This window comes from Molothrus aeneus, chromosome 2 (genome assembly GCF_037042795.1).
Source record: "Molothrus aeneus isolate 106 chromosome 2, BPBGC_Maene_1.0, whole genome shotgun sequence".
Taxonomy (NCBI): domain Eukaryota; kingdom Metazoa; phylum Chordata; class Aves; order Passeriformes; family Icteridae; genus Molothrus; species Molothrus aeneus.
This window is the reverse complement of record NC_089647.1, coordinates 37,109,401-37,128,933: the sequence shown is the minus strand read 5'-3', so window position 1 is coordinate 37,128,933 and position 19,533 is coordinate 37,109,401. Positions and strand designations below refer to the sequence as shown.

General features: G+C 37.0%; 1 protein-coding gene across 1 annotated transcript in view; it reads left to right on the top strand.

Annotated features, from left to right (window-relative positions):
- SLC36A4 (solute carrier family 36 member 4) overlaps window positions 1–19,533 on the top strand; it is a 94,881-nt gene that overhangs the window by 19,007 nt on the left and 56,341 nt on the right. Inside the window, 3 exon segments of the mRNA XM_066570477.1 lie at window positions 2,386–2,613; window positions 3,315–3,413; window positions 18,395–18,564. Coding sequence (XP_066426574.1) covers window positions 2,386–2,613; window positions 3,315–3,413; window positions 18,395–18,564 — 497 coding nt within the window.

Below are 19,533 nucleotides of genomic sequence, written 5' to 3'. Positions count from 1 at the left end.
CAGGAATATAACTCATTCTGAAACTGCAAATGGGAGGTGGGAAGGTAGGGCTAGGGAGGCACTGTCTGAGCATTTTAGTCAGCTGTGTTTTGCTGATTGTGCATCAGTATCCATTCACCTGATGAAGGTTGTGGAGAGTTTGTGTGTAGCTGTAGTATGTTCTTTCTCTGTGCTTCCCTCAGTACTCTTGTGAATGTAAAAGGCAGATAATTATAAAGGCTATTTTGTAGCCTTTATAATTACACACATGTGGAGATGTGATCTTATCACACCCATCATCAGGGCCAAAATTTGGTTACGATTTTATAGGGTATTGTGTACTGCATTTTCCAACAGTATTAGCCAGTAAACTCCAGTTGAATGGAATTTGTGGTGGTAATAGGAAAAAAATATTTCTGACTTCAGGCACTTTCTAATGGGGTTTATATGTACTAAGGGAATGCCTCTGTCTGTAAGAGAAGACTGAAGTGTTTGGATACTTGAAATTATTTGAGTAGAAGCTGGTTTATACTGTGGTATTGTAAAAATGCATTTTAGAACCTGAACTGTATCTTGCCTGCTAGTTTTTGTTTGGTTTGGGTTTTTTAAGGAATGAATGTTTTATTTATTTTTTTTCTAATAGCTCATCAGGCTACAGATATTTGTATAAACTGAAGACATGCTGGGCTAAATATTTATTGTAGCAGAGAGTTTCTGTGCTCAAATCACTTTGTGATTCTTAGAAGCTCTTTTACATGTCCTTGTGTGCAGAGCAGCTCTGGCTACCTGCAAGTGCATGCAAGCAAGTAAACACACAAGACCTGTTAAAGTGAAAGACCTAAAGTGCTTGTTCTGCATTTCTGTTTTAAGTGTAGTGGGAAAGCAGGAAGCTTCCACAGAGAGCATTACTTCATGTGGCATTAGGGAAATAATTTGGTTAAGTGTTTGACTTACAGCTTGGCAAAGTCAAGTTATTGTAGCTGTGTGAATTAAATTCTAAGTGTAATTAGAACTTCTTTGTAGCTTTCTAAAAATGGTATCTTAATGAAAACTACCAGATGTTAAATGTCTTGCAAGTGACACTATAGATTCTTGCAAGGTAGAAACCATCAGTGTTTCCATAATGACCAGTGATGTTTTCATGTAATTGAGATTTCTGGAAAGCATGCAATTGCAGAATTATATCATTTAGCTTTTCCTTTTTCATTGTGGAAAAAAAAGTACAGTGCTTTTGGTTACAGAAAGAATAGTTTTAAGTTAATTCACTCTTTCTGAATTTGTGGATTGTTCGAAACAATGGAAATCAAGCAAGTTATTTCAGTTATATATCAGTTTAGCATTTTTGTTTGTCTCTGTGGGAGATTAGGATTTTTTTTTCACTGTCTAGGTATATTTTTGTAGCCATCAAGCCAAAGGCTTTATGCAGCATGAGTAGATTAAGTACAGTCATAGGCTCATTTGTAAGATGCTGAATGCAACGGTAGAGAAGAAAAGGATACCTAAGGGAAACAGCATGAGGAGATCTAAAACAAATAAAACGGTTCTTGTTTTGCAGCAAGCAGAATAACCAGCAGCTCTGAATGTTTTGATTGTGGTGTGCACAGCACAGATGGCTGTGTAAATTTCCACAAAACAAATTTTTGGCAGTTGCAGCCACGCTGAGTTTTTCCGAAAAGAAGCAGTGAGAGTCATAAATAGTTCCAAACTCAATCTTCTGATTTGCACTACCTGCAGCTATTATAATGTTATGTACAAAAAAAACCCTAATGCACTTTCACATTGTGTACTACTTTTAATTTATAGGCATTAATTTGTATCAGTTTATTAGATACAGAACTCTCAATTCTGTCATGGTTTTTAAAGTTGAGTTAATATTCATTAATAAAAAAGTGAAGAGTGAAAAAAATTCATTTGAATTAAAGGAAAGACAGGCATGTTCTTATTCTAACATTATTTTGTATGTATGCTGCTGTGATGCGTATGATGAAGGCATAAGGTTGTTAGGCACTGAACTCAAGTGCAATAGCATTTTTTTATCTAACCCACTTACTCTCCCCAGGAAAATTCAAACTTTTAAGATTTAGGCCCAGATCTGTCTGGCTTGCTTCCACTTTACCAAACTCCCTTTCTGAAAGGACTCTGATCTAAACTGCATGTGTGAATTTCCTCAGTGGTGGGATAATGATGCTTTCAAGCCCTCATTTCATCATTTGCCTTAAGTATGAAACACTTGCTGGAAGTGCCTTGTCTTCCCCTCTGCACTGAGTACATGTACAGGGATCTCAGAATTCCTGTCCCTCACCAGGTGGAGCAGAGAGACAAACTTCCCTGTAGGAAAACAGCAATGTGACCATATACTCACTTCTACCACTGTTTAACGTGTTGGTTTTGTTTGTTTCAATAAAGGTCCATGAAGGATTCTTGGAAAGTAAGATTGCTCCCATGAACGTTAGTGCCACTGGCAGCTCCTCTGAGAAAAGGAATACTGATTTACGAATATACATGCTATGCTTCCTGCCATTCCTGGTCCTCCTGGTCTTCATTCGTGACCTTAAGAGCCTGTCCTTGCTTTCATTGCTTGCCAATCTGTCCATGGCTGTCAGCCTGGTGATTATTTACCAGTATATTGTTAGAGTGAGTATAAAAAAGTTTATTATCTGTTCTTTTCAGTGTGGCAAGTTATGGTTGATGAATGTGGCAGTTGGTTTCTGATAGATATATACTGACTGACAATTTCTGAAAGGCAACACTAACTTTATTTGAGGCATCTTAATTTAAGATAAAAATATTTTATTTTCATGAGTGGGAAGTGGAGCATGGGAAGAGAGGCAATGAGAATATGGACTGGGCAAGGAGGCAGGAGAAATTATGAAAAAAATTGGATAATTAATAGTAATTAATCATTCTGCAGAACTTTGTCTTGTGTTAAAGAGATGTTCTTTTAGTGTCCCTTATGGTTTTAAAGAATATCTGTGCAGTATGAAAGCAGGTTAGAAAGAGCAGTACACTAAGAAGTTTGCAGAAGATAAGACTTGAGATGTGCACTTTCCCTTCTGTTTTAATAGATGCTCCCTTATGCACACCAATGTGTTACTTTACATGTGAAAATTTCTAGTGACAGTGATGGAATTTAGAATAAATACATCTGCAAGCTTCCATGTGGAAAGGTGGCTATAAATGTGTATAGAGGACTAGGTTTGGGAGGAAAATCAGGGATTGTTAATAGCAACATGTACACCACTGTCAACATGTACTGAGTTTTCTTTTGTATAACATAATGCATCAGTCAAAATTGTAGGAAGAGGTAATGCACTGTTTTGCTTTGTTTTCTTCAGGATCTAGCAGATCCTCGAAAACTGCCACCTGTGGTTGGCTGGAAGAAATACCCACTGTTTTTTGGGACTGCAGTATTTGCTTTTGAAGGAATTGGTGTGGTGAGTGCTTTTCACTGTCTCTTCAAAATCACTGGTTTTGTGCTGGGGATACAGGCAGTTTCACTCCTGTTGTTATTTTTTAGGTTTTGTGAAGCACTAATCTCCTGTGTTAATGTGAAAAGGATTAATTTGTCTGGTCAAATAAGGTGAAAGTTGTGGACACAACATCCCCATGGCTTGGATGCTTAGCCCTGTCCCAAATTGCAAAAATGCATTTAGTCCCAAATAGTTAATATCAGGAAAATCCACAAACACCTGAGGTTTATGTCCAAAAAGGAGACAGAGGAGTCCTGCAACTTTATTTAAACAAAGGCAGAGAGTCCTCTGGGGCACACACACCTGCGGGGTTTTCTCTCTCGAGGTTTCAGAGGGCGCAGCCTCCTTTTATCCCAAACTCCCTTCTGCATGTTGCCCTCTTCCTTTCCCCATTGCTGAGGTACTTGGAGGGTACAGCCTTCCTGAACTGCCTACCACATATTCCCCCCTTGAACCTAGTGTTTTACCCCAAAGTTCAGAAGTTCAGGTGTGCAGACCCACTTGGCTGTTTCAGGAGTCAAACTGTTGGGGCTCTGTAATGAACCTGCTGCCCAAAGCCAGTAGAGACATTAAGACCCATTTCAAAGATGTTAACACCCATCCTTTCATCCATCAAATTATTTGCAAAGACATTAGCTTTCCTCTCATTAGTTAACCACTTTTGTTCCATGTGATATATTTTAAAAGGTAGCTAAAGAGGCCTCTTGGAATGGTAGGTCATAAATTGTTGGGGAAATTAGTGTATATACTTTATTTGTTCTATATTTACATATTTAAGTGAGTGTTATGCTTAAAGTGTATGTTTAAAATTAAAAAACAGCCAACCAACCCCTCCTTCTGTCCCTACTCCGTCCCCCCAAAAAACTCCGAACAAACCCAAACGAAAACAACTCCAAAGCAGCATGCAGTTAATCTGAAATGATTGTCTGTCACTCATATAACACAGAAGATTTTCATGTAGTCTCTTTTCTTTTTTAGATTTGTCAATTCTGACTTTAACCAGATTATTTTACCTTGCTGCTGTGTTGTCAGAATAGCTGAATAGGAAAACCTTTTAACTTAGTTTGAAAACATACTTTTGTAACGTATTTTCCACTGTTTCTCACATATGAACTGATTGATCCAGAGGTTTACCTACCATAAATCTGTGTGTATCTGAACATCTTTTGTCATGTGGAAATTTTGTTATAGGAAATCAGCTGTTTGTCTGAGATTATTTGATACCTACAGGTCTTGGGCAAAAAAAACCTCCCCAGGCTCGGAGAATCAGACTGGACTACACTAAGCTTGTTACTTTTTGGTTATATAGTCTGCCTGGGACAGACTACACTTGCTGTGTGTGTCATGCACAGTAGATCTGATCTGATGCATGCCCCAGTTTTATCAGGTTTGCTCATGTACTGCATAGCACACAGGTATTTGTAGCCAGGGAATCCCAAGTGAGAGCTCTGTAAGCCTCGGGAGGGTGGTGAAGGCTTATCATTTGGTAGCAGTAGTTTATTGAATTATAGGTAGGGAATTGGTTTGTTGTAATTATTTTCTGGCACATTGGATGCCAAATTAGACAGCTCCTTAAGTTTACATCAGTAGTGGCAGCATTGACTTCTGATGTAAACCTCTTAAAGAACTTCCCAGAGCATTTGCTTGTTTGACTCCCTGGTTGTTACTAAGGACATCTTTAAGAACATGAATTTTTTATGTCTCTTTTATTCAAGAGCTTAATGATGTAGGGTTTATTCTATGTGTACCTTTAAAATGTAAAAATGCTACTTTATATTATTAGATATTAGTGTTATGTATGTATTGCATGTATTTCTGCATAGGCTGTCTCTCTTTTTTACTTGGTCATAATTTACTTCCTCTTCAAAGCAAATTGAAAGCATGGTTAAGTTTTCACCTTTTTATTAGTTTTTACAAACTAATTAAATGTTTATGTGTATTACAGTTCAATACACTTTGTGTGTGTGCTTACATTACAAAAAACCATTAATATAACATGGCTACCTTTATAAACTGAAATGAAAGTGAAAATCTATAGCTTAATGTCTGTTCATTATATACAGCATGATATTAAGATGTCCCTGCCTCTCAGGAATATTTTGGGCATGCAGCATGTTTGCTGTGCATGCTTATGCTGTATTTGCATTCACTATAGAGAAGATCTGAAGAAAAGATTATTTCATATATTTGAATAATCAGAACTAAACAAAGTTGTTGAAGCATGAAATAAAAAAAAGATAAGTGAAGGAAAGCAAGACAAGACATTTCCTCTTTACATAATTAGTATTTCATGTAATTCTTGGTGAATTATTTAATTGATAACTAGTTATTATAGCTCAGGAAGTTGCCATCATAAACCTGTTGTGTAGCTGGTGTGTGGTAACTTTGTTACCCCCTGTCTTACTGTCCTTCCTAGGTCCACATGGTTGAGTTGTTCTGGTAAGGAAAAAAAAAAAGCTCCATTTAATTCAATTGGCTCCTTAGTCTACTCTTGTCTGACTGCAGGCACATAAAATGGATTTATGTAATCTTGGTCTTGTTTTTAGAGACTTGATTTTAGGTTCTGTTCTGGAATGTCTTGCAAATATCTAATATTACTGTGAAGCTGTCTGAACGTGGCATTATAAACAGACGCCTTAAGGTCTTAATTCTCAGAAAAGTTGATTTTGATTGCTTAATTTTATACAATAAGTTGGCATACCAGTTATGGTATGTTATGAGGTCCCATTTTTCCTTTTCCTTGCATCTGAATGTGTGTTATGCCAATTCTCATCTTGAGAGCTGCCAGATTACTGGTGTTATGTAAAGGGACAATGAAATTCTGAGGTTTTGGGCTGGTGAAGTCATCTTAAGCAGAACCTGACAAGAGAGGAAAACTGCCCTCAGTGTGTTTGCTTGGGTTTTTTTTTCATCCCATTGATCCAAAATACATATATCTTAATTTTTTTTTCTTTTGGTTTAGCACTTGTCATCACTTAAAATATTACTATAGTTCATTAGTAACTAATAAAAATTAGTGACACTAATAAAGCAGAGGACCAATGCACTAAATGGAACATGTTTCAGAGAGCTGCAATGATTCAGCAGATTCCTACTAGAACTTTCCTCTTGATCTTGAGAGATCATGTTTGCCTCACAGATGATGAGTGTATGAACATGGGTTTTGGTTAAAATCTATAGTTAGCTTAGGACTGATTAGCTGTCATAGTGTTGTAAGAAAATTAGCAGTATGGATTTTGGAATATTGTTGCTTTGGCTATAGTCAATCCCTAAATAAATATACTTGAAGAACCTCAATTTTACTGACTTTAGTCTGTAATAACGAAAATGTGGACTATTTATATTTGAAATACAGGATCTCAAAGAAACCAAGGTAGTGCCTAGAAAGTAGCACTTGAGTGGTACTAAGAGCTAGTTTAAACATTTAATCAGCCAGTATTATAAAACTATTTTGAGACATATTTCATTAAAATAAAAACAATTAATATGATGAATTGATGATATTAATGTGATGAATTGAGCTGTTCATACTTGCCTGTGATCCATCTAGACTCTTACTTGATGGCAGGTTTGAGCAATTTTGGTAATTTGCTAAAGTCTAGGCAAGTTGTTTTTTGTTGCAATTGCTGTAGCAGGAATAAGGTTAGTGCTATTGAAGAGCTGATTAATGTTAATTCATGCTATACTCTGAGTGATGCTTGTAACAGGAGTAAGAAGTGCTGCAGTCAGTTGCTTGTGCTGTTCATTTAGTTGCTGCCACTTAGAGATGTCTGTAAAAATGGGCTTACTCCAGATTGGTCTAAGGTTGCTGCTGCAAATGGTGGCTGTCTTGACAGCTGGGTGGGGATCATTACTGTGTGGGAACAGGAGAAGTTGACAGCAGGGGCACCCAGTGACCCCGAGATAGCAAACAGCAGATGAGAGCTCAGTACTGTCAGTCTCAGGGTTACCATTCATAGTGTTGAGGGTTGCTTTGGGATTTCATCACTTGCAAGTTTAGACTTTAACATGATCTGGGTGACCTTGTGAAAATCCTACTGACTGGTGACATCAGTTCAGTTTGTGGAACAGCAGTGGCAACAGAAATGCAGTACTCCTAAGTGGATGTGTTAAGAAAATTAATCCACAAACACCAGAGGTTTGTGTCCAAAAAGGAGACAGAGGAGTCCTTTCTGGCTTTATTCGAATAAAGGAAGAGACCATGGGGCATTCTGGGATCTCTCAAATTTTTGGAGGGTGCAGCCTCCTTTTTATCCTAATTTCCCGGACACATTTCCCTTTTCTCTTTCCCCATTGGCTGAGGTACTTGAGAGGTACAGACTCCCCGATAGGCCTGATACTAAAGATTTCCCTCTGATGAATAACCCTCCCTTTTAATTTTTACTTGATATGGAATTTAGAGGTTTTTCTTCCCCACTGTTTCTTTCATCTCTCAACGTCTAATTTCATTTATCAGCAAACCTAAAGTTTATTTGTAAAAGCAAATATCTTTTTCCATTCATCAATCAGTGGAATCCTTCCCATTGTTTCTTTTATCTCCCAGTGCTAGTTTTATCTAGTAGCAGACCCACAGCTTCTTTGTAAAGAAAAATCCACTGTTCCTCTCAGATGCAACAAACCACATAAGATATTTGGTTTTGTTTAAACCTTCCAATGAAGATTTTGGCTCAGGGACAGAATGTTGATTTCAAAGTGGAGAAAATGTATCTTCAGCCCTCAGCGAACCTTTTTGAGTACAGGGCTGTGCTGGGGCTGGGAGATTTGGCAGCTGCTGCTTTGCCTCTGTAGTTTGGTTCTTTCTGGCTGTGGGTTCCCTGTGCCAGATGATGCTGCCTGGCAAAGCATGGGGCTGGTGTTCAGGCCACAGAACAGAAGTGAGAACCAATGCTACTCCTTGAATACAGGAGCTGTGGGTGATGTAGTGGAGTGAAGATGTCTTTCACAGAACATGAAACATTATTTTGTAAGAACCATGTTAGAATGCTTCTTTCATATTCCAGAGATGAGTAGGCCTGATTTTAAAATTAATGTGAGATTTTGTTACTGAATTAAAAGTAACTTCAGACTGAGTTTGTCCAAAATGAAATTAAGAGTGTTGAACGCCCTTTTTAGAGGGGTGTAAACCAGCGCCTTCAGGCTTGGCTCTGTCTGCAGCATTGCCATGTGCAGGTAACAGCTTTGCATAATGTTGTTTATGTAATAGCAGTTACACTTAATAAATATTTTGTGTCAAAAGTCTGCTTGGGTTTCTTGTTCTAGATATAAAAAAACAAATCCAAATGTGAAAGTGATACTTTATAATAAGCTTCAGGAGGAAGAAGGATGCAATAGAATCATAATATTTAAACAAGGAATATAATTTTCCTTCTCCATTACATATAAATATGCTAAATTAACTGCAGTTTTTACAATTGAGTGTGATTTTTTCCCTCCTGTTGAGTGCTGCAGACTGATTAGCTTAGTGAAGAGAAAAACATTACTTTCCAACATTAATTTCAGGTTTGGAAAATAAGACTTCTTATATTTTGGCCTGTTACTTGAAGATGTCTATTCAAACTGCTTTTGAACTTGGATATCACAGCTTTGCAGCCGAAGATAGGGTAGTATTTGTATACCAGAAGACAGGCTCTGGAATCACATTAGGCAGCAGCTAACCAATTCCAGAAGATTTAAAAAGAGAAAACTAAGTGGATTATCATTTTAAAATGTCATTATTTGGATTTGGAAAGTAATGCAGATGAGCTTGTTAGGCCTGTGGCTTTGAGATAAAAGCCTCTCATTGTCAAAAACTCTTTTGACAGATTAGTATTGTCCTTAAAAAAAAAAAAAAAGAAACCCAGTGGCATGCTTCCCTTGTCCTTAAGACCAGACTGTATTTATCAGAAGCAGACATTTAACAGGTAACCTGACATCATCTAAATCTACTTGAGGCATCAGCTCTTTGGACCAAGGTATATCAATTCCATTGGTGTTCTTTTTGATGATGCAAAGGCTTGTATCCTCAAAATGTGAAAGGTGAGAATTCTCTGAGGATCTTTTTGTGTTTGGACAAGCATGTCTTTGTATTTGGACTGGGTTTGATGACTTGTGGACATGACCTACTACTAAACGTACATGGTAAATGTGGACTTCAGATGTGTCAGCAAGAAGTGTGTTGTAGCTACTGTGCAAAATCAGGAAACGATGAGCAAATGTATTAGAAACCGAGAATGTTGTTAGGTGCAGCAGATAAAAAGATGTTGTATCAGAAACTGTTAAAAATATGCATCTGCCCAATTCAGATGAATGTTGATGAAGTATCAGACAACTTGATATCACCTCTTTATCAAGTTAAATATTCCTTACCAGTAATCTGCACTTCCTGAGAATGGAGAAACTTGCTTTCACCCTGGAGAACCATTGTTTTTTACATAAGCTACTTTTATTACTTCTTATTTTAAAGGCAATTCTTAATAACACAAACAGTCCCTAGGATAACATTCTTTCAGCAGCATCCCACACACATGCTTGCAGCATTCAAATGTTTCTTTTTCTTTAGAAAACCTAAGATACACATGCATTTACGCAATCGTAGAACAAAGGCATTTTAAGTTTACTGCTTACTTGCCTGAAACTTGATGACTTTGAAGAAGGGGACAAAGAGCAAGTGACAGAGTGCCAAGTTGTTGTGCTCTGCCTTGCCAGCTTACGGCAGGTGGGTTTTGGGGTCTGAGACCCAGCTTCAGTGAGGTACAAAAGCTAATTTTCCTTTTAGATGTGACCCTGTCTTAGATGGAAGATGTATTTGCCTTAATTATACATGCTGTAGAGGCAGAGTGATGCACATACTACTTATGCTGATGTTATGTATAACTAAGAAACATAGTTAAATAATTTCAGGCAGGAATATTCACCCAAATTATTTTGCTTTTTTGGAGCCAGATTTTTTGTTCCCCTGGCCCATCATTCTGTAAGTCCTCTAAACTGCAGCTTTTTTGAACTTAGTTGTGACAGTTGGAAAAGATTTCCTTTCTGTTATGTTCTGAGTGAGCACTTACCTGCAGTGTATGGAATTCTCCAAGTTGTATTTAAATGTAAGTCTTCATGATGTGAGAAAGATCTTGAATATAACCCTGAAGATGCAGAAATGTTAATAACTTTTCCTGGAGAGTGCAGCTAGCTAGAACAAATACTTGCATCCTTGGTTTTAGACTTTCATGTCTGTCATTTAATCAGCAGCATCTTAACTTTACCATCTATAATAGGCTCTGTGCAGGCTTTTCATTGATGAAAGTAGCATTGCAGTGTGTGCACATGCTTGTGTATATATGTAACAATAAATAAAGTTTAAGTTCTAGTTTGCCTCTTAAATATTTTGCCAACATGTTTATTTTTTAAGTTAAATCTGTTGTAAATCATGAATCATTTACATTTATTGAATAAGGGATGATGGAGACAGCAGCTGGAAAAAAAGTTATTTTATTATATGGCTGAAAATACTAGGTATTAATAAATCTATCATTTTGTCAAAAGAATTTTTAACTCAGTAATGTTCTTGAATGTTCACTGAAGAATACCTTTCCTAAACCTAAAATTTTTTATTAATACATGTTCTCCCAGAGTTGAGAGCCCTAGTAATGTACTGCTGAACACTTCTGCAGGCATCAGTAATGGCTCCCTAATAAACATTGTGCTTGAAAAATTATACTGATTTCTCAGGAGCAGCAGAAGAAAGAATCCTAAAAGAAATGGGAGAGGTGGAAAGGGAAAATATTGTAATGGGGAAGATATTTGGAGTGAGAAGATTATAGCAGGAAGTGATGTGGTGTGTGTCCTTCAACTTGTCTTGGTGTATTCTTTGTGTTGTGCTTGAGCTGTGTGAGTGTGTCATGGGAAAGGTGATGAGTAGTGCAGCTGTCAAGGTGGCATGCTCTCAGGGCAAGCTGAATTGTATGGAACTGTTCTAAGGAAAGTAAAATTGTCAGTGTCTTCTCTTCCTTCTGTTTGGATTGGTTGGGGTTTCTTTTCAGAATTGGGTGGTTATTTCTTTCAATGATGGCCTTGTAAAATGTAAGATGTGACATGCAAAACACTTTCTGTGTTGGGGTCCTGTTGTTTTTTAACTGTTGATCCAGGAGTGTATATGTCTGTATTTTCAAGGCTCCTTATCCCAGGGCAGAGAAATTTCTATATTTAAAGTTATAAAATTTTGTAGGTATCTAATCCCATTTATTCCCTGTCATACTCATTAATCCTCAGTGGAAACCATTGTAATTTATTTTTTCACTTCTGCAGTAATGAAATTTGCACAGCCCCATGCAGGACCTTGCAATATGTGTATACTTTGTGCTGTGTCCCCTTAGAAACTAAAGCAACGTATGGGTGAAGGAGCATTTCACATAAAAGACAAAAGACCTTTTGGGAAGACGTTTTATTTTAAACCATTTGCATTGAAACAGATTGAAGCTTGTAAATTTTTTCTCTTACAAAGGAACAGGTAGGGATAGGTGAGAACTTAGTAATCATTATCACTTATTTTGAGGGGACTTAAATTCAATGTGGGTTTGATCCTTGGCTGGCATAAAAATTTAAGTGCCATTACAGCTTTGGGAAATTTCATTTTTACCTCCTGAGCCAGAAAGAGTCCAGAAATACACAATCATGTACTACATCTTTATGTATTATTGCAGTAGATTGGAATATACCCTTCAGCAACACTTGCATTTCTAAGTAGGTTTTTCTTTTATCACTTACCTTGTGGAAATTTTGAGAGTAGCATAATTTATGCAGAACGTGTTAGACCATAGTGCTGTATAGTCTGTAGGCTGCAGTCCAAGTGGCTGGGGGCTGGAACTGTCTGATAAATTAGAAACGTAATTTTCTATTAGCATTTATCTTTTGCTGGATAAAACCACATACTAATGTAAAGGCCAGCAAAGCATATAACACTTCAGTGATTTTGACAGGACAGATATTTAAAAATATTTTAAAATATTGATGGCTGAACTAAAATGCTGCTTTATCATTTTCAGTTTTCATTGGAGAGAAATTTTTTGGATTTGGTTCACAAAGTCACATAGGACACGATAATACACAAACTTGCAGAACTTCTGTTAAATTTCAGAGCAAGGTAAAGATTAAATAAATGTAATAATAAAGTGATAAATAAATTCTTGAATATAATAAAAGACAAAAATGAACCCCTGGAGAATGCAAAGTTTGGACGGCAAGCTAGGTAAGATTTACACAATTCCTTCAAGCTTTGTTAAATCAAGGCCATCAGAATAGGGCAGTAGATTGGGTTTGGGTTTTTTGTGTAGGTGAGTAATTCTTTTTCCTGGTGAAACAAGTTGAAAGGGGCTTTACTGGAGTCTGAGGAGATTGGTTTTTGGAGTGATTGGCATTGCTCAGCAGGTTTCAGAAGGCACTGTGTTCTGTAGTAAGAACTTGTCTTCTGGATTTATTTATTTCATATAAAACTTCTACTATAAAAATTGATGTACAGTCACCATTTGGCTTGCATTTTTCCTTGGGTAATAGTAGCTGCCCTTTTGTTTGCAGTCATGAGGGATCTGTTAAGGAAAATTGGATTGTTTATTGTACGTGTTCTAAATAGTGATGTTCTGTAGCTTAGTAAAGAGAGTGAGCTTTAAAAGTGTACCTAAAAGTGATGGAATAGAAGCCTGTTGCTCAAAATATTGCATGACCTTTTTCTGTGCAGTGCAAGAGGAGATGCACTAGGACAGAAAAGCAAACATGGTAATATAATAATGATGTATGTTGTTACTAATATTTTACTTGAGGTAACTGTACTTTGTCTGCAGCTCCCCCATAGGCTGTGTGGTTGTAAATCCACCTTTCAGTGAGCAGATGAATTCATTGGTACCTTTTGCAGACAAAAAAGGAATGGGCCAGGCTTGCACTGCATTTGTCTGCTGAGGATTTAATATTTGTCTTTGGAGGTTAGGTAGTAGAATTTAGGTTTACATATCTTGAGTACCTTTGATATCAGATTTTTTTGCTTTGAACAGGGCTTTATTTTGCTGCTGTAGAGCATGATTAGGGACTTTTTTTCCCGGAGTAAATTGATAAATATATTGGTTTTAATTTTCCAAAATTCTTGAGTTGTCTCTAGCTTAAGCCAGTCAAAACTTCTATATAGCTGTCTATCTGATATACTTACTTTAAAAGTGCAGGGGATAAAGGATGGCCATTTTAGTGGGATTTCCTGAGAAATAGAAAGGTGACTTTATGTATTTAAACATTAAGCACATCTGCTCTTAAGCTATCCATTCCAAGGTTAGCTTTCAGTGGCTATGAAAATTAAATAAAAGTTTATCTGATTGTCTGCAGGTCAAATTCTCTTGTGGGGTTTTTTTTTTAGTGCAGTTATATGAAAAGTACAGTAGAGATTTCTGATTAAAATCAGGCAATCCCCTGCAGCTTATTTGCAGGAAGACTGTGAGTGTAGCAGGATATTCAAGGCAAGGGATGAGGAGGCAATGGTATTACTGGGAATATTTATACCTACTTCAAGCAGCTTGAAATGAAGGGGAAAGCACTTTGCATAATGGATGATATCAGATTAGCCAGGTTATTTCAAACATTCAGTTACGATTCTTTGCCAGTTAATTATGGCTAGTTTTGAATTTATTTGGTGGATGAAAGCAAGATGTACTGTGCTTGTTTTGCAATTTTAAGAAGCCAAAGGTTGATTGTAACTAAAAAAATCTAGTATTAAGTTTCAAGGAGTACAATACTAGTGATGTGTGCAAATGTCTCAAAAATTGTAGGAAAAACTCTGTGAAGCAGCTGACAGAGAAAAATTAGATAGTTTACTCAGTGAGGAGGAAAAAAAGAATGGAAATTGAGAAATTATGAAAAGAATAAGCTTAGTCTAAAATATCTGATTTCGTAGGTGTTTAAGGCTATGACAGGGACTAGTGTGAAGTGAAGGGGAAAGAGCTTGAAGGAAGCACAGCATGGAAATCAGAAGCACAGAAGAGAGTCATTAAATAAAAAGGTTAAAAATGTATATTTGAAACTGAATCTTAACTCATCTCACTTCCTGGTTCCAGGAAGGAAGCAGTAAAACCAGAACTAAAACGCATTTGTGAGAAGAACCTTGTCTCTTGCATTCAGATGAAATGTTAGGTTTTCTGAAGTCATTGCAAGAGGAGCTGTGCAGGGACTGGAAAGAAATTTTACAGTGAAGATCTATCCAGTAGCTGCCCACCAGTGACTCAGTGTCAGAACAAGCACTGGCTCACATCATATCTCCTGGCAGCCTCTGTCTCCTTGTGGATGCTCCAGTGATCTTTTGGATCCTGATGGGCTTCAACAGCTTAGAGAGCCGGGTGATTTTGGTAAAATACATGTAATTGGTTGTTACTCAGTGTCATGCTAATCCCATCAGTTACAGAAGTTTTTAGCTTGTCTGGAGTGGGTGATATTGGATACTCTCTAAAACCTGGCTCAAGTTCTTTGCATGATTTCTTTGGGGAACAGTTTTACTGAGGGAAGCATCTCCTGCAGTGATGACTGTTGAGATTGCTGCTGCTCAGAGAGGGTACTTGAACCTGGGAAGGCTCGTTCTGAGCTGGGCAGGGACACTTTCACCTGGACTGAGTGATTCACAAAAGGCTGCATTAGCATTCTCATCTGTTCAGCCTGGAGGCACATGTAGTCCTGATACTAACTCAAGGATAAGCTGGGAGGAATTAGTGTTTTTAAATATAATTTCAAGGTCTACATATGTTAATGTGTCTCTCACCACCAGTCTTATTATCCTGGATTTCTTTTAGTGTCTCATTTCCTTACACTCACCAAAAATGAAAGTCATAACGTTAAAGAGGGGATGATGATATGAGAACATGAGTTTAAATGGATATGTTTTATTCTGATTTACTCATAAGTATACAGGAAATTATATATATTTTATATATATATATATTATATAATTGCATTTTATGAGTAAACTTGGTTTTGTGGATAGTTAGAAAGCAGAGTGTGTATGCTTAAGAGCATTGTCCCCTAATGGTTTTAAATTGCTTTTAATTTTTTTATGCTTTTGTTTTCTTGAAGAAACACTGATCTTCTGGTTTAAATGCTAAACTGTTTGGGTTTAAATGCTAAAGATAAAAAATGTCTGCATAGTTATAAATTTAAAAAGAAAATTTCATTGCTTCCTTTGGAATCAAGAACACTGAGCATAGTGTGTGGCACTAGTCCTTTACTTAATTTATGAACTAATTTTCAGAGAAACAATTCTATGATAATCTTGTCTGCCCATGGAAAGAACTTTGTTAAAATATAAAAAGATTTAAAAGGCAGATATCCTGGTTGGAGTCCGTTACGGATCATGTCTCTTTTTGCATTCTTCCTGCTGCTCGACACTCATTTAAAAATTGATTTAATTTCTGAAACTGTCCTTTGTTTAAATTCTGCATTCCCCACCAGATCAAGTTACAGTCTAAGTTCAGGTTCTTTTCTGGTGGAACAACATCAGCAGTGGAGGCTCTGAAATATATAGAGAAGTTAACATGTATAATGCATTTTAATTGAATAGGAATAAAAAATACTGATTTAATTGAATAGGAATAAAAATCACTCTAAATGTGTACCTTTTTAGGGACATCTCGGTTCCCAAGTGTAAAATTACTTTTTGGGATTTGAAATATAGGAGAAATAGGGCCATGTGCTATAGACTGGCAGTGGTGTTATGCTACTACAAGTAAGGAAGTAAATTTCAGTGGGTGATTAGGAGGAAAGGAGTAATTACCATATGGAAAATAATATGCCAGAAATTCAGATATATCAATTTGTTAGTTAATTAGTGGATGAAATCTGTTTTTTCCATAACTCATATTGCTTAAATAATAAATATTCAGTCAATTGAAAAGCAATTTTGTATGATGAACACTAGCTTTTACAGGGCAACCTTATTGCACTGGGACTGTTTTTCTGTATTAGATATGACATAAGTGCTAACCAGGGATGACAAGCTTCTTTAATTAACTGTGCCATCATCAAATATAACCTGCATGTCTACTGAAAGATAACCTGAACTGTGAACTTTATTCCACTGTCTGTATTGCCTAGATCTTCATTACCTAATTTCATCCTAGTAATGCCTTTTTGGGACTACCTAAAAACAAAGACCAGAAAAAATTAAGAGAATAAAAAGTGGTTATATTTATTAAAGGGCCTTCAGGTAGTTTTAGGGCAGATGAAGCCCCTCACAGGGGCTACATCCAAAAATGGATGATGGGTCATGGATTTCCATACTTTTATAAGTATGATCCATTTGCATGTTGGGGATTAATCTTCCAATTACGGCTTCAGGTAATGAAGTCATTTTACCCCAAGTTTGCTGCCCCCCAAATCACTTTGGTTTACATCTCTTGGGGCTGAGACAGTAAGATGTCCTTGATTCTGAGGCCTAGAGAGGAATTGTTTTGTCTGACCAAAATAGGAAAACAGTAGCTAGCACTCTATATGGAGTTTAGAGATATACTCTAAAGAATTGCAGGATTACAGATATATGAAAAATAGAAAAGCTAAAATCCTAAGGCATCAACAGAGCTTGGATGTTTTACTTAGATGTAGACATACAGTATTATGTGTCTTAATCTTGGACTATATCCCATATTCAGTATTTGAGATAACTATATAGCTCTCCTGAAAGAGGTGGGGAAAGTGTGCTTGTCTAGGAGTATCCATGTACCATCAGCTGATGTTTTAATGATCTGTTTTGCTGGTGAAATGGAAGGTAGGAAGAGCAGTATGTGAGCTTGTCACTGGGTTTTACTGTCTTGCCTGGAAATTTTGTCTGTGTGTCTAAAAACTTAAATTGGAACTTAATGAGAGTATTTTTCTGAATGCTGTAGAGTAGTAAAAGTAAAAGGCAATTCCCAGCAAACTCCATGCAGTAACAGTTGAAATGCCTGTGTCTTCACTTTGAAGTGATGGCAGGCCCAGTGAGATGGCTTGACTAAGTGAGGCTCAATGGTTAGGAAAAGCAGGGCTTGGTGTACCTGGCCCTGCTTCTGTTAGAGAGATGAAAAAGAGCATGGGACTGCATTCTGGTAGTCATGGACTGTGACGGCGATCACAGGGGTTCTTGAATGAGGGAAGAGACGAGAACGTTGACTCCATGTTTCAGAAGGCTTGATTTATTATTTTATGATATATATTACATTAAAACTATACTAAAAGAATAGAAGAAAAGGTTTCATCAGAAGGCTAGCTAAGCTAAGAATAGAAAAGAATGATAACAAGGGTTTGTGGCTTGGACAGAGAACCTGAGCCAGCTGGGCTGTGATTGGCCATTAATTACAAACAACTCAGTGAGACCAATCACAGATCCACCTGTTGCATTCCACAGCAGCAGATAACCATTGTTTACATTTTGTTCCTGAGGCCACTCAGCTTCTCAGGAGGAAAAATCCTAAGGAAAGGATTTTTTATAAAAGTTGTCTGTGACAGTGGACTCCAGATTCTTTGCTGGGAGGGCTGAGGCTGTGTGCTGAGGCTGAGCTTGTGTGTCAGTAGGTTTGTCTGTGATGGAGGCTGACAGTGCAGTCATACCTTACAGGAATTGGAGAAATATCCTTGGATTCTGAAAAATTTTGTTGCCAAAAAAAATGTCATGTTACTCTCTCATTGCTTATGTATTTTCATCTCCATGCCATAAGTTTCTCTTGGCAGTTTTTCTAACCTATAAATATTGCTTTATGATTCCACACTGATGCTTTTTCCCAACCAAAATATGTGCTTTTCAATATCCAAGTTTTTCTATTGGGTACAGAAGACATTGTGACCATCTGGGCCGTAAAACATTATTGTAGAATAATCTTACTTACTTATAAAATAATCTGAATTTTGGAAGTTGGCATTGAAAGAGGGGAGACAAGTAGTTTTACTCTGAGAACATCAGATGTGATTGATTCTCCCTGTATTTCCAGGTGCTGCCATTGGAAAACAGAATGAAGGACAGCACACGTTTCCCCCAGGCACTGAACATTGGGATGGCAATAGTCATGGCACTGTACATCTCACTGGCCACCCTGGGGTATATGCGCTTTGGGGATGAAGTCAAAGGCAGCATAACTTTAAACCTGCCACAGGATAAGTGGTAAGTGCATCTGTGATTGAAAAGCAGTAACCTAGAAGTCAGAAATGTTGGAAAGGTTGTCCCATGCCTCAGTGCCCTCAGGGTGCTCAGACTTTTAATGTATCCACAATAGAGCTGTGGTCCTCGCCAGTCATTTCTTCCATATTAAAAGGACTTGCATAGGGAGGGTGATCAATGATATTATAAATGCTGATCAATGATACTATAAATCATTTAATCTCTAGAAGGAGCTAGTTCCAGGACTGTTGAGGGAGGGAATACACAGTTTGCGAGAAGCTGTCACACAGTTTTGAAATTAGTGCCTTTTACCTTGGATATCCTGGTAATATGGTGCCCTTTTTTAGTGTAATCACTGAGTTTAGCAAGTGGCCAAATGGAATAGAAGACATCAAAGATGGATAGGTTTGTAGTTCAAGTGCAAGTCCATGGATAGTGTATATGATGACTTCCTGTCAGGAGAATGAAGCTTCTGTTTGCTAGTGTCTCGAGGATACTACAATTTTTTATTTAGCTAATTTTTTTTAATGTTATGAGGGATGCACGTCACATGCTGAATATGCACTGAAGATGATTTCAACTGCTGTATAGTTAGTTTTTTATCTGTCTGTGGATGGATATACTCTAACTATTCTCAAATGTAATTTATTTTTTTAATACTTTTGTCTAATAGGCCTAAAATTAGGTATATCAGTAGTGCATAAGTGCTAAAACTAAAAAGTATTTTAATGTTTTCATTCTGATCAAATAATGTTTTACAGGTTATATACTTGCATCTACTTCAATGTCTATTGTAGTAGTTTATTAAAGTAGTGAAATCTCAAATTACTGGCAAAAAACCCCCTGCTTAGATGAAATGAATGCTGACTTTTTTATTTTTTGAAAAAGAGAACACATGTAAAGAATGTTCTCAATCTTTAAGTACTACTTTTTCACTTTCTTTTCTTCCTTTTCATTCCTTGGGGTCAATAT